The sequence below is a fragment of the Periplaneta americana genome, chromosome 17 (assembly GCF_040183065.1).
Source record: "Periplaneta americana isolate PAMFEO1 chromosome 17, P.americana_PAMFEO1_priV1, whole genome shotgun sequence".
Classification (NCBI taxonomy): Eukaryota; Metazoa; Arthropoda; class Insecta; order Blattodea; family Blattidae; genus Periplaneta; species Periplaneta americana.
Genome location: NC_091133.1, coordinates 67491774 through 67504327, shown reverse-complemented (window position 1 = coordinate 67504327; position 12554 = coordinate 67491774). Strand labels below are relative to the sequence as shown.

Genomic DNA, 12554 nt, shown 5'->3' with positions numbered 1-12554 from the left:
ATTTTCATTCGGTGCTTGCGTACAAAGTTATTTAGTGTGGTCAAGATAAATGGGACACTCTCTATATAATCAGTGTTGACAACTCTAATTCATGAAAGATCTTAAAGAAACTGTGCTGAAGTCATTAAATACATACATAATCGATTATGGATATTATGTTTTTATTTCATGATAAGCTAAACAGTTTATAAATTCTGTATCAACAATATTAAATATGTAATTTTGTAGCTATTGTACATTGAAGTTCTAATTAATTAAGTTTACAAGACTGTTTAAATAAAACTGGAAATATATATCACCCTCAAGCGGGCAAATTTGAAGCGCGTTATAAAATGTATAACTATTGGATAAATGTATTTGCTTTGTGAAACGAGCACAGACTTAACTTTTCTATAATGTTATGGAACAAATAGTTATGGAATAGATACCTCGAGGTTCATGCAACCGGGCATTAACCGAGCAGTAGACTGTAACACACTAGTAATTCCAAGAACCTTCTTGAACTAAATATTGCTTACGGATACTGCTTGTTCCGACATCTTCCACATACTGTTCGTAGAAAATATTTTTCAATGTGACCACGGATGAAATTCCTGAGTTAAGTTTTGGAGCTTAACAAATATTTGTATATCGCGAACTTGAAGCCACGGTTCCGTTGGTTCACTTCGCGCTGTGTGATATCTTATTCAACCGAAATGAGAAGCCAGTTGTTATGATACTTGGTTTATTTTCAATCCTGTATAGCCGGTCCTGAAATGTACAATTCCCTTAGACTGAACTACATGTCAGCTAGGTAATCAGTCAGGGTTTGAACCCAAGACTTGAGACGTGAAGCCTGCTGGTCAGTTATTACAACTTCTACGACAGCTAAACGAAAGAGAGTGAGTGGCTGAAACCCCTCAATTTTATTCAATTCTTCCAGGCTTGGGTCACGTGTCAATTCTGGTGTCAAACTTACATGGTCTGACAGAATGACGTTGCATATTGACAGTCATGGCCCCGTGATGGGGTGTCATCCTATATTAGTCCAGCTAGGGTGAACTGTGACTCGTACCCTCGTGAGGCGATAAGACGCATGATTTAAAGTCATGAGTTATTTTCTTAGTGATAAATCCCAGATTATATGTCTGGCCAGAATGATTCTTACTCGTGTATTATAATTATATTAATATTAAATTATTAGAACCCTAAGTTTTGGGCCTCTGGGGCTCGTAGCTCGACCACTGGGGTCGGGATACATAGCTCCTGTACCCGCACAGTGCATTATTTCCAGTTTATTGTTTTCTTTGTTTTCCAGGTGAAATGATAATCGCAAACGACAAGTACAATATGACAGAAATCAACAGCTCATACTACAGCGTACAGATGAGGCTGACCATCAGAAATTTCCGCAAATCAGATTTTGGAGGTTATAAATGTATCTCCAAAAATTCCATCGGAGATGCCGAAGGCAACATTAGACTTTACGGTAAGTACATCATGTTTTATTGATCTGCAAGTGAAATTTTCTGTATTCATACACAAAGTAATAAGAAAGCACTTTTAACGTTTATTAGAGGCAATGATCTTATTTGTAGGTATGAATTGGATTCACAGCATTCTCAACCATAGGTCGAAAGGTTACAACATGAAATGTTGTTGCGGAAACACTAATCCCCATTTCAGTTTGGTTGATAGGATTTCCCCTCTACTCACACTCTCTACCATCCGTGAAGGGGAAGATGCTACTGTACATCTTACTGACGTTCGACTAATTGACTTTGAACATAGTGAAATTTCTTATTATTGAAAATGTTTACCGGTAATCTATATTTCGAAAATCTATATTAAGCGTTTGTAATTAATTTTATTGCTGTTTCAATCAACTGGTACATTAAAAAGCTACTGACAGCAGAAGATAAATGTTTTCTTTACCGCTAGTTGCTACTCTAAGCATACACAATGGGACAATCTGCACTGTGTCACTCCCTCCCGTCCCCCGACCTCATAATACAAACTAATATCCCTTAATTTAATTAATTGTTAGTTGAAAATATTGTAGGAACGACACTAAAATATACTGAAACATGTAATTGTCAAACATCTGTGTCACTGTATTTTATATCCACTTATGTACTTTAATATTTTATTTTCTTGTGTGTACAACTTCGGGGGTGCAGGTATAAGAGGTAACAGCTACCGGTCTGTTCCTGACGGCCTCAGGGCAAGTAGAAGGGGAAAGAAATGCCTTCGCATCTTCTCAACTTGTATGAAATGTCGTTTAGTTCTTTTTTTATTTCCAGCTATTCAAAATAACATTTATTGTGGATAGAGTTCGTGTCAGAGTATATTTTGTTACATTGTTACATAAGCAATTTTTTAATTTTTGATTGCCTTTGATCTGCAAATCATAGTGTACAGGTTTGATGAAAGCAACAATTTTCCAGTATGTTTAAAAATTGAAATTTCATATATAGTTAAAGTTTCATTTCCTTCAGAAAGTATACTATACAGACATTCCAGAAAAAATCAGAATAGATCACTTTAACCTTCGATGGGACGCGCGGCGTATTTTAAGCTTTGCTATGGTCAATCGAGTTTCAGTCTTATATTATAATGCATTACAACTTTTACATTCATTATGAAATTTAATTGAAATTTAATAAAGCACTACAGTCCACACCTGTGGAGTAACGGTAAACGCGTCTGGCTGCGAAACCAGGTGGCCCGGGTTCGATTCCCGGTCGGGGCAAGTTACCTGGTTGAGGTTTTTTCCGGGGTTTTCCCTCAACCCAATATGAGCAAATGCTGGGTGGCTTTCGGTGCTGGACCCCGGACTCGTTTCACCGGCATTGTCACCTTCATCTCATTCAGACGCTAAATAACCTAAGATGTTGATAAAGCGTCGTAAAATAACCCACTAAATAATAAAGCACTACAAAATATTGATCCTGTACTAGCTTATATGTTTAAAATATATTTTATGGATGACCAAATGCCCCAGAAAGCTTGCAATCCTTTATGCACTGTTACAAATTCTCTTACACTAAAAGAGTTCTTTCTTATTTGAGAATTATTAGCCTTTTAGGTTTTCTACCGTCTCCTGCAGCTTATCATTTCCAACGCGTTTTGAAAATGCATACAGGTTATATTCTGTCGAAAACTACGTCCATACGAGTCTCTCGGTTCTGGGACGAATAATAATAATAATAATAATAATAATAATAATAATAATAATAATAATAATAATAATAATAATAATTGAAGGTACCGGTAATCTAATGTTCAAGAAAAAGAAACACAAGAGAAAATGCGTTATTCTTTCGTTTGTTTACTTGGTCATTCATTCATTCATTCATTCATTCATTCATTCATTCATTCATTCATTCATTCATTCATTCATTCATTCATTCAGTGTTCTGCCCAAGGACAGGTCTTTCACTGTAAAGCCAGCTTTGTCCAACCTTCCCTATTTTCTGCCCTCCTCTTTGTATCCTCATATGATCCACATATCTTAATGTCGTTTTCATTCATTCATTCATTCATTCATTGAATAGTGTGTTTACTTTTTCACCCATTCGTTTATTTTCACGCATTAATAAATTAGAGTCCACACCTGTGGAGTAACGGTCAGCGAGTCTGACCGCGAGGCCGCGAAACCAGGTGGCCCGGGTTCGAATCTCGATCGGGGCAAGTTACCTGGTTGAGGTTTTTTCCTGGGTTTTCCCTCAACCCAATACGAGCAAATGCTAGGTAACTTTCTGTGCTGGACCCCGAACTCATTTCACGGCATTATCACCATTTCATTCAGACGCTAAATAACCTGAGATGTTGATACAGCGTCGTAAAATAACCCAATAAAATAAAAATAAATAAAAAAATAAGTTAGATTTCATACTTTCTTTTATTGGTTCATTGAATTATTCGATTATACTGTCATCCTCTGAGGAGTTTAGTGCTGAGTGGAATGCGGTTCCGACTAGTCTAGCGCGGTACTGGAGTGGGAGGGAACAGTGACATCGCCAGTCTGGAAGGAAGTACAATCATACTGAAAACATTGCCCAATTTACGAGAGCAGTATGCCTATTAGTTTTCTAACGTGTTTTTGGCGAAATAGAGACACAACTATTCGTACTTGCGTGTTCAGAGAAGGAAAGTGTTGTAGAAAATTTTACTTATTTATTTATTTATTTATTTATTTATTTATTTATTTATTTATTTATTTATTTATTTATTTATTTATTTATTTATTTATTTATTTATTTATTTATTTATGTATTTATTTATTTATTTTTTATTTATTTATTTATTCTGATGAAGTTAAGGCCATCACACCACCAGAAATACAAATACAATAAAATAAATAAAAAGAAAAATCATAATAAAACTACAATAATATAAATGAAAAGAAGAATCATACTATAAAATTTAATGATTAATAGAATTGAATTAAATTTGTAAAGTAATCAGTTTAAATATACTCTACTGCTGAACTCACATGAGAAGTAAAACCACTTGATTTGTATTTTAAGATATCAGCAACAAATGATTTTCGCATGACATTGTAGGAATCTGTTTTTCACGAACCAATCACACATATTCTAAAATTCCAATAGAATAAAACCAAAAACGTTTCCATAGTACGTTTCCTTAAAAATGACTTTTAACGGTGAAATATTTAATATGAGTAATTCATGTAATACTAACATAGCTAACATCAGGGAGATGTTTGAGCAAAAATTGCAACAATGTATTTTATATATTAATAACAAAACCATATAGGCCTAGGTAAACAATATGTATATAAAATATTCACACACTACTACAAACTGAAGACTGCATATTTCTGGACGATTAATACTTCCCACACCGCTCGGCTCGGGTTGTCTGTAGTAACAAAAAAATCTACCTGCAACCCCCAAGCACCGATAGCAAGAATACCTCAGGTCCCAGCGCTAAACTCGTCGGAGGAAGACAGTACCTTAGTTTTCCTCACTCTTCCACTTATTAAGTAATTGACTGTTCATTGTTAATTTATTCATTTTGTCGTTTGTTCATTTGTGCATTCTTTGGTCAGGTTTTCCCTTCATCGAGCTTAAGATAATGTTGAAAACGTATCCCATTCCAACCCTCAAGCTGTTTTTATATTGCCATTTTAAGGGTATAAAATAATTGCTCCTTTGAATTAATTTCTTTCCATATTTTAATATTTGCTTGTCAGTAGACTGAAGTGAAGGAAATGTGAATTTTAAAGAGGGGCTGAATTTCCTACATTTGTTTTCAATTTAGCTTGCAGAGTGCGGGCAGCTTATTGCTCGGTGTCTTGTAATGCTCGGTACATTTCCTGTACGCTGTTGTATAGGTCATTAAGTTTGCCAATTATCAAAGGGTCGTCCGCTACAAAATACCGACTGCGACTTAGTCATGTAACTCCACCTCAATTAGCTGGCAGTTCTGAGAACAACACATTGTGTCGCTTCAGAGATGCGGTCCATGCTACAGTTGCAGTAACGGAACACATGGAAACGCTTTGGGTTTTCAACCTCATTTCTTCTCGTAGCTATTGTTACAGTATTACTTGAAGGAAGTGCATATTTCGAAACACGTTACTTTTTACATTGCTAACTCAGACTGCAGTAATATGCAAAATAGTCTATTTAACGTCGTGACCTCCTTACGTTTTCCACATCAGTGAATTTATTGAAGTTCTACTTCATTTAAATGCTCAAAGGGAATGAAATATGATGCACTCCGTAGACACAAATAACCGAGAAATTATTATTATTATTATTATTATTATTATTATTATTATTATTATTATTATTATAAACAGGTTTTAATCATAATAACTTCATTAGACGTTTTGACTCAAGGATATACTGTATTTTAAAAGAAGAAATTGTTTATTGAAATTTGTTTCAAATTGTTTAACATTCGACCTACGCTATCAGAATGCTAGCGATGTTGGAATCCAAGTTGCTTTCGGATTTGTATCCTGAATTAAGAAGTATATTTGCTTTAAACCACGATTTAAGCTATAAAATAAATAATTATCGCAAAAATACACAAATGAAAAATTATATTTGTGGAGGTTCTTTTTGCTATAAATGAAGACGAGCTGCAATACTCAGTACATCACCTGAATATAATAGCACAAAATTTCAATATTAAAATTTCCCCAAACAAAACAAAAATTATGGCGTTCCAAGGTAAACAGCCAGTTAGGAGTAAATTTTGCATTGGAACTCATACGTTAGAACAGGTAAACTCATTTAAATATTTATGTTATAATTTGACATATTTACCTGTTACTGATATATCTGAAAATATTCAACATTTTAATGGAGCCTTAAGAACCATCAACCAGGTTTTCACAACCACGAAAACCCAAAAACATACCAGGTTAAAAACATAAAGTTCTAGCAAGACCTGTCCTCATGTATGATAGTGAGGCCTGGACTGTCCGAAACTCAGATGTTCAATGCCTAACAACTGCGGAAATGAGATTTCTAAGGAGGACTGCCGGCTACAGCTTAATTGACCACAAAAGGAATGAACTAATTACAAAAGAATTGAAAATTACACCTATTTATGAACATCTCAACCACTATAGACAAAAATGGCTTAACCATGTCAATAGAATGGACCGTTCCAGACTCCCAAGACAAATTCTCCGCTATATACCACATAGAAGACGACTTTTGGGACGCCCCCTGAAAAGATGGATGGAGTCCGTAACAGGCCCCTAGGCCTAATACCTGCAAGGACGATGATGAGTCCACACCTGTGGAGTAACGGTCAGCGCGTCTGGCCGCGAAACCAGGTGGCCCGGGTTCGAATCCCGGTCGGGACAAGTTACCTGGTTGAGGTTTTTTCCGGGGTTTTCCCTCAACCCAATACGAGTAAATGCTGGGTAACTTTCGGTGCTGGACCCCGGACTCATTTCACCGGCATTATCACCTTCATTTCATTCCGACGCTAAATAACCTAGATGTTGATACAGCGTCGTAAAATAACCCAATAAAAAGACTATGATGATGATATTTGTGCAAATTGCGAAATGCTTGTGCAGTATTATAAATAGTTGTGCAGAAAGATATAATTAATAAAGTATGCAGAAACTAATAGTTATGTAATTTGTTTCTTGGAGTTTTATTACTTTCAATCCATCTTATCAGACTGCAGATATACTTAGTAAGTAAACCATTAGACGTACTGTAGGTATGTTTATAATCAATTACGCTTAATTTACTTCACATTAAAATACGTTATTTTATGGGCACACTAAACATCAAAATTATTCACTAGCAGTCCTTAAAGATGTATCGTTAGCAGAGTGCTAAATTGTTTTTACTGAAAGGTGGTTTCTGATTCCAGTTTTTACAAGATTCATGCAACTAAATTCTCGCTCACAATAATTGTAAATTATTTACAGTATGCGATGGAATTATATAAATCAATTAGAAGACATTGTTCACGTAACTCACATAAATTGCACCAACTCTTTGAAATCAATTCCTGAACATATATTGCTCAATACCATTTTGAACATTGTCCATGACGTTAGCATTTGATTTAAATTCAGATTACAGTGGAAGCTCTTAAGTTCGACAGAAATCAAGTTCGACATCCTGAAGTTCGACTGCTTACGTAGGAGAATTAGACACGCCCCTATAAGGGCATTAAGAAACGGGTTTGCCATTTGAATGGGAATTGGTTCTGTGTCTTGTAGTGATACTTTTGTTTAAGAAAAACAGAATATTTTATTGATTAGGACATCCATATTGATCACTGATTTTAAATTAATGAACTCTTCTTTTTCTATTTGAGAATGGTGCCGTTTGTGAGACGGAACTGTCGAAACCCACTGTGGTACTAGAAACGCATACACAGGTCTCGGGGCGGGCAGAAAATGCTAGTACAGTACTATATTCGTTGATGGATAATCAATAAGAATTTGTATTCATTTCACCTGCCATACCCACTACCCTTATTGGACTGAACTTTCATTTCTGTTCAGTCGAACTTAGGAGAGTCCACTCTAGTTCAAAGACATCTCTGATTTCATTTTCTCCATTACATCTTCGTTTCTAAAGTCCAATGTGGTTGTCGCATTTTTGCACATTCACATTGAAAGTTTGTCGCATTTTTATAAGTCGAGTAGCAAAATGTGACAAAAGCGGCTGTAGACCTCTTTAAACTTTTTCTCACCAAATATGACACAACTTTGAAAATTTTAACAATACTTTTGTTAAGGTTGCTGGAATTTATATTTCACGGTTCTTTCTGAGTTACCTCTTTTAATGTTATTTTCGCATCATTTTATATCAAATTTTATAACAAGATACTGATCACAGTATATCTATTTCCGCTGATTCAGTGTGTTTAGTTTTTTTTTTTTTTTTTCCGTGTGTTTAACGTAGCTTCAGTTCTGGCTTCTTGAATTTGAATTCTATTTAGAAGTACAAATTCCAATACTTAGGCCGTGTCCGAAAGCTATATTTGCAGCTGAAGTGAACTATAGGTATCCTATAAGTAAAACTCAGCTCGGACTCCTCGCGTCCTCCTGCATGCTGGGAACGGGAGCATACGTCATGTGCGCGAGACAGTCACGCCCGCTGGTTTCTGCGCACTGAGTTTTCCTTGTCGATTGCCTATAAATATCAGGATGTGAACGTAACAAATCATGATCCAAAACTGCATAATGCATAGCAATCAAGTCCGTAGTAGCTAGAAAATGAAAATGCTTGATTGATTTGTGACTTGTTCACTAAATAAACATGGATGCCTCATCATCAATAGTTGGAGCTATGAAGTCTGAAGATGTTTTCGAAGTATAATGAAAGCATAATTTAGAATAACGCGTTAACTTTCAACATTGACAATGTTAGTACCAATTTTTTAATTATTGTAATATTAGGTCCTTATTTTTTCCACATAACTTATAATTGAAATTGCATTAGAACACTTGTCTTCTTAATTCACCATGATGTCATAGTTTTTTAGAAAAATAGTCTATGAAGAAGACCATGATTCGAACGAACATGTCTAAAGCTACCTAGTGTGTAGTTTACAAGTCACCTAGTTTCTAGTCACTCGTGTTAGTCTGAACTTGAGCTTTGGAACACGACCTTAATACTTCTTTCAAGCTAATCTGCACCTTATCATTATTTTCTTATCGGAGTTGATCTGCAAGGATAAAGTATCGTTTTTCCAAAACTCACTCTCTGCAGAAATAAGCAAAATGGAATTTTGTGTGGTATATAATTAAGAAAACGATACATGTTTTGCTTTTGTTGTGTATCTGTACCAAATACTGTCTAAAAAAGAAGTGTTTAACATAGAATTTGGATATTATTTGTTTACATACAATTTTTCCAATGAGTTATTTGCGTCTCCTGAAAAATCGCAATTTTGCAGAAAGCAAGTTTTGGAAAAACAGTCCTCGATTGAATTTCGTCGAGAGATATGTATACTATTCGAGACATATTCTAAAGGTGTGTCATGGGCAAAAGTCTGAATTTCGCTTACATTTGTCATTTCCTTAATGGTATTGGGATTCATAACTGTATCACTGTCCTTACAGCTTGTATTGAAGTCCAGAAGAGCTACGAAACTTTGCAAATAGTAGTATTTTTTTACTATTTTTAGTTTGCCATAGTTAGTCTTCAACAGATTCATCTTATTCTACTTCAGTTTAGGCAATAGATCCTCCAATAAATAAGTGAAGTTTTTATTTGTATACCTTTTATTTCTTACCATATTATTTCCTTTTCTCTCAAAATTATTAAAGGAATAATGCTCTTAAGATTTTATTTTATTATATTGATTTCATTTACTTTGGCGAAAAACAAATTTCTTTATTTTTTGACTTGGTCTTCTTTTAATTAAATTGATGTTGAGATTTATTCTAAAGTCTTCACTAATCTTTTTTTGGTATGTTTTTGTATATTTCGCTCAAAGTTCCTTCTTAAAATCTCAAATAATATATTGAAGGTAATTAAATTTACACTTTAGATAGTTTGTTCCTTCTGACATCATATTGTCTCTTCTTTTCCAAATTCCTTCATTTCTGATTATGTCAACTCAAATAATATTTCTGGATTTTCATCTTGAGTGGCTTTATTTATTCTAGAGTATCTAAATTTTCAAATTTTATTATTTTGTTTTGTATCGCTGTTCCTAACATTCATTGATAAAATTTTTCTCAACTTCGTCAGTCCTTGCATTTTCCTTCCAAAATTCGTGTGGACAATTCTTTGGTTTCGTTAGTCCGTAGCTCATTCAATTTAATTTCAATGCAGACTAAGATTTATATGGGATTCTGATGAGAAATAAGCAATAATATCACATTGGTAAGTCAGTTTTACATTTTGAGAAGTTTTAACTATTTAACAGAGGTTTTCAGAATTTTCTAGTGCAACGTTTGTAAAGATATCAACTCAGTTTGTACACGACAAGTCGCCTTTATTTTAAAATTCTCTTACTTTGTAGATATTTTTGGAACTGGTGTTCAGAACAGCTCTCTCTAAATCATTCTTTCGTGGCCTGAAGTATCTGTATCATATTGCGACAACTATTTTAATAACTTTTTCTATGATATAATTGTGTTTTTCCTACTGTGTCTCGTTCTGTATTCACCAAAAATAACGGTTTAGATTTGATATCCGTCACTCGGTGAAGTGTGACTTGTATCACACGTCGTTTTTGTGTCATTTGACGTTTCCGCGCACACAATGTCACTAGAATAATTCAGTAAATAAACAATTTAAACCGTGTAATACAATTAATTACTTTCCTGTTTAGTACAGAATAGTCTCTGCAATTTGTCCCTCTCCGAGTGAAGTGTAATTCCATCATTTTACACCGCTACATTACCCTGACATAAAGCAGATTATGTTACAGGGGTGCACAAAATCTTCTTGGTCGTATTACAGCATTTAATTGCCGCAGAAATTATTAAAGTAAACACCAAACATCCGTCATTACATGTATCCCAGTAATTTGAATACATTTTATTTTACAAGTCCCTGAATTGTGTATCTACTCAACGGCAGAACGTTGAATTTTCGCAATGGAGAACCCGAGTTACAATTAAAGAAAAATAATTGAATTTGTGACTAGGATAGTATTGGAAAAGATTTCGCAGGACATTCTTGCCTTTTCAGCATTAATCTACCCATACAAAAATATTACTCTGCTAATTTAATCAGTAGCATCAGGAAAGGGTAGGGCCAAGAATTTAAATTATTCCCGTACACGAAGCCTAATAATCAACGAGGAACAACTCAACATTATGATAAATTGCATTCTGTGCGCCGTTCGAGTGGGACGAGACATCTAAAGGTGCGTACAAATGTAGCGAACGAACAACGAACGAACGAACGACAAACGAATGCATTCGCTGATTGAAATCGGAACGTGTGGACGACGCAGTAAATGCAAACCGATCGTTTGATTTGCCTTCAGTAGTGATCCGTCGCTTGTCGGCAGGCCTACATCAAAGGAAGTTGGTATTCGTTGTGGACGGGATTTGTCATTTGTTTGCAATTCGTGGCAGAACGCAGCGGTTAATTTAATTTCACCAACAGGATGTCGAAACTGGAGTGGACTAAAGAAGCTATCATCAGACTTATTGATGTACAGAGTGAGTATGAATGATTTCCCTGATTATGAAAATTATTTATGGACAAACGATTGAACGTAGAAAAATTTTATATATAGCAGTATATGGAGAAACTCTCCAAGTTTTTAAACATATCTTATAGGTGCTCGATATGGGCTTCCCTTGTGACCCTGCGGACATCAAGCTGATAGTTCAATTCATCCCACACACGGTTAAGTGTATCCATATCAATTGCAACGATGTTGTTGATGATGTAGGTGCATAGCTCTGGCAAATTTTCCGGTAATGGAGGTATAAAAACAGAGTCACTCCCACAGGTAGAAGTCACACGATGTTAAGTCAGGGGAACGTGGAGGCCAGGACGAGAGCTGCATGTCGTCTCTCCTCGCGCGACCAACCCATCTGTTTGGCAATCGGTCGTTCAGGAATGTCCGGACTTCGTTGTGGAAATGAGGTGAAGCGCCATTTTGTTGCTATATGAAATCAGCACTATCACTCTCCAGCTGTGGCATCAGCCACTCTTCTAACATGTCCTGACACGGTGGGTTCGAGAAAAAAGAAAAGGCCGTACACCTTGGACTTGGAAATTGCAACGAAAAGACGACATGCATCTCTTGTCCTGGCCTCCACGTTCCCCTGACTTAACACCGTGTGACTTCTACCTGTGGGGGTACGTTAAAGACTGTTTTTGTACCTCCATTACCGGAAAATCTGCCAGTCACGCGCCCGCATCATCAACACCATCGCTGCAATCGATATGGATACACTTAGCCATGTGTGGGACGAATTGGACTACCGGCTTGATGTCTGCAGGGACACAAGTGTAGCCCATATCGAGCACCTATAAGGTATGTTTAAAAACTTGGAGAGTTTCTCCATACACTGGTAATATTTAAAAATTTTTTACGTTGAATCGTTTGTCCACAAATAATTTTCGTAATCAGGGAAA

At 35.6% G+C, this 12554-nt stretch overlaps 1 protein-coding gene across 4 annotated transcripts in view; it reads left to right on the top strand.

The window, feature by feature from the left end:
- LOC138693158 (lachesin-like) overlaps positions 1-12554 on the top strand; it is a 1789721-nt gene that overhangs the window by 1760359 nt on the left and 16808 nt on the right. For all 4 annotated transcript variants that reach the window (XM_069816848.1, XM_069816850.1, XM_069816849.1 and 1 more), the window contains one exon: positions 1298-1468. In XM_069816848.1, the coding sequence (XP_069672949.1) occupies positions 1298-1468 (171 nt within the window). The remainder of the gene's footprint in view (positions 1-1297; positions 1469-12554) is intronic.